Raw genomic sequence first — 2,092 nt, 5'->3', positions numbered from 1 at the left:
GAGTTAGTGAAAGAAAAGATTAAGTGAGACACTTGTGGGGGTGAACACAAAACGGAATATTGCCAGCAAAGCATGATGTTTGAAGATGTTAATTACGTGAGCCGACAAAACAACACCTTCGGGAACACATATAACCCTGGTTGGAGGAATCATCCTAATTTCAGTTGAAAGGACGGAGCAAACAATCAAACACCACCTGGGTTTGACAAGCATCCTTTTAACCAAACTCATCCAGCCCAACCAAAGCGTCAATACCACAACCAACGGCCAAGAACTAGTCAAAACCTAAACACTGGGGATACTGTGGAGATTCTTTTAACACGGCTCTTAGCCAGTACTGAAACTTCAAACAAATTGACCGAAGAAAGGTTCCAGAAGAATGAGGCAGAGTTAAGGAATCAGAAGGCGTCTTTACAAAATATCGAAAATCAAGTGGGTCAACTAGCCCAGTTGCTCTCTAAAAGACAACCCGGTGATCTTCCAAGCAACACAATAACAAACCCAAATGCGCAGGTTAATGCCATAACATTAAGAAATGGCAAGACCACTCAAGATGTGGTAACCCCATCGCAGCCAGTTGATGATGAGACTGAGATTCCTAACAAGGTGCATGATCGGCAAGTCCCAGCAAGTACCGCACAAGTCAGAGAACCAGTAAAACCATATGTCCCACCTATTTCTTACCCAAACCGTCTTAAGAAAGAAAAGATGGAGGCCTAGTATGGAAAATTCCTTGAGCTCTTCAAACAGTTGCATATCAATCTTCCTTTCATCGAGGCCATCTCACAAATGCCAAAATATGCAAAGTTCCTGAAAGATATGTTGACAAACAAGAGAAAGTTGGAAGAGTTGTCACACGTAACTCTGAATGAAGAATGTTCTGTTGTCCTTCAAAACAAGCTACCGACAAAGAAAACCGATCCAAGGAGTTTTACCATTCCTTGCTTGATAGGAGATCTATTTGTCAGCAATTCCCTAGCTGATCTCGGAGCTAGCATTAACTTGATGCCTTATGCGGTTTTTTCTAAATTAGGATTAGGAGAACCAAAACCAACCCGCATGAGCATCCAGCTAGCCGATCGATCAGTGAAGTATCCTAGGAGCATAGTTGAAAACATGTTAGTTAAAATTGATAAATTTGTTATTTCGGTAGAATTTGTAATCCTCGATATGGACGAGGACAAATCTGTACCCCTCATCTTAGGAAGACCATTTATAGCCACCGCTAGGGCTCTCATTGATGTTTGCACAGGCAAACTCACAATAAGGGTTGAAGATGAGGAGGTAACATTCGATATAGGCAGATCCATGAAACACCCACAACACACTGATGATTCAGTTTATTATATTGACGTGTGTGAGTCTATAGTGAGTTGTCACCTTCGTGAAACTATTGAAAAGGAAGCGTGCAACACTCAGATGATTGAGAAAAAGGCATACGCCATCCTCCATGAGGAGCAATCCATTGAGGATCAGGAGGCAAGTGAACATCAAGAGACGTACGAGACCATTGACCGCAAATTGGAACCAAAGGCGAAACCTTCAGTTGAAGACCTGCCAGTTCTTGAACTTAAGGAACTTCCCTCCCATCTCGAGTACGCCTTTCTCGATGGTGAATCTTAATTACATGTTATCATCTCTTCCTGTTTATCAAATGAGGAAAAGAAAAGATTGCTTGAAGTTCTCAAACTCCACAAGAAAGCAATTGCTTGGAAAATCATGGACATCAAAGGAATCAGTCCATCATTTTGCACTCACAAAATCTTGATGGAAGAGGACTTCAAATCAGTCGTGCAGCATCAAAGGCGTCTCAATCCAAACAAGCAAGACGTTGTAAAGAAAGAAGTCATTAAGTTTCTCGATGCTGGATTGATATACCCTTGGGTAATCTCAGTACAGGTGGTACCAAAAAAGGGTGGTATGACGGTTGTAACAAATGATAAGAATGAATTAATTCCTATGAGAACCGTCACAGGCTGGAGAGTTTGCATTGATTATCGCAAAATGAACGACGCCACAAGAAAGATCACTTCCCCCTTCCTTTCATTGCTCAGATGCTTGAGCGTCTATCAGGTAAGATGTATTATTGTTT

General features: G+C 41.6%; 1 protein-coding gene across 1 annotated transcript; it reads left to right on the top strand.

Annotated features, from left to right (window-relative positions):
• The first annotated feature begins 789 nt into the window (after positions 1-789).
• Positions 790-1,623, top strand: LOC143538546 (uncharacterized). The gene has a single exon (XM_077034494.1). The coding sequence runs from the start codon at positions 790-792 to the stop codon at positions 1,621-1,623; it is 834 nt and encodes a 277-aa protein (XP_076890609.1).
• Positions 1,624-2,092: the final 469 nt, after the last annotated feature.

Source organism: Bidens hawaiensis, unplaced genomic scaffold (assembly GCF_021521415.1).
Source record: "Bidens hawaiensis isolate Kalapana, Puna unplaced genomic scaffold, B.hawaiensis_p1.1 tig00000001_1, whole genome shotgun sequence".
In the NCBI taxonomy this organism is placed as follows: domain Eukaryota; kingdom Viridiplantae; phylum Streptophyta; class Magnoliopsida; order Asterales; family Asteraceae; genus Bidens; species Bidens hawaiensis.
This window is presented reverse-complemented; position numbering and strand designations above follow the sequence as displayed.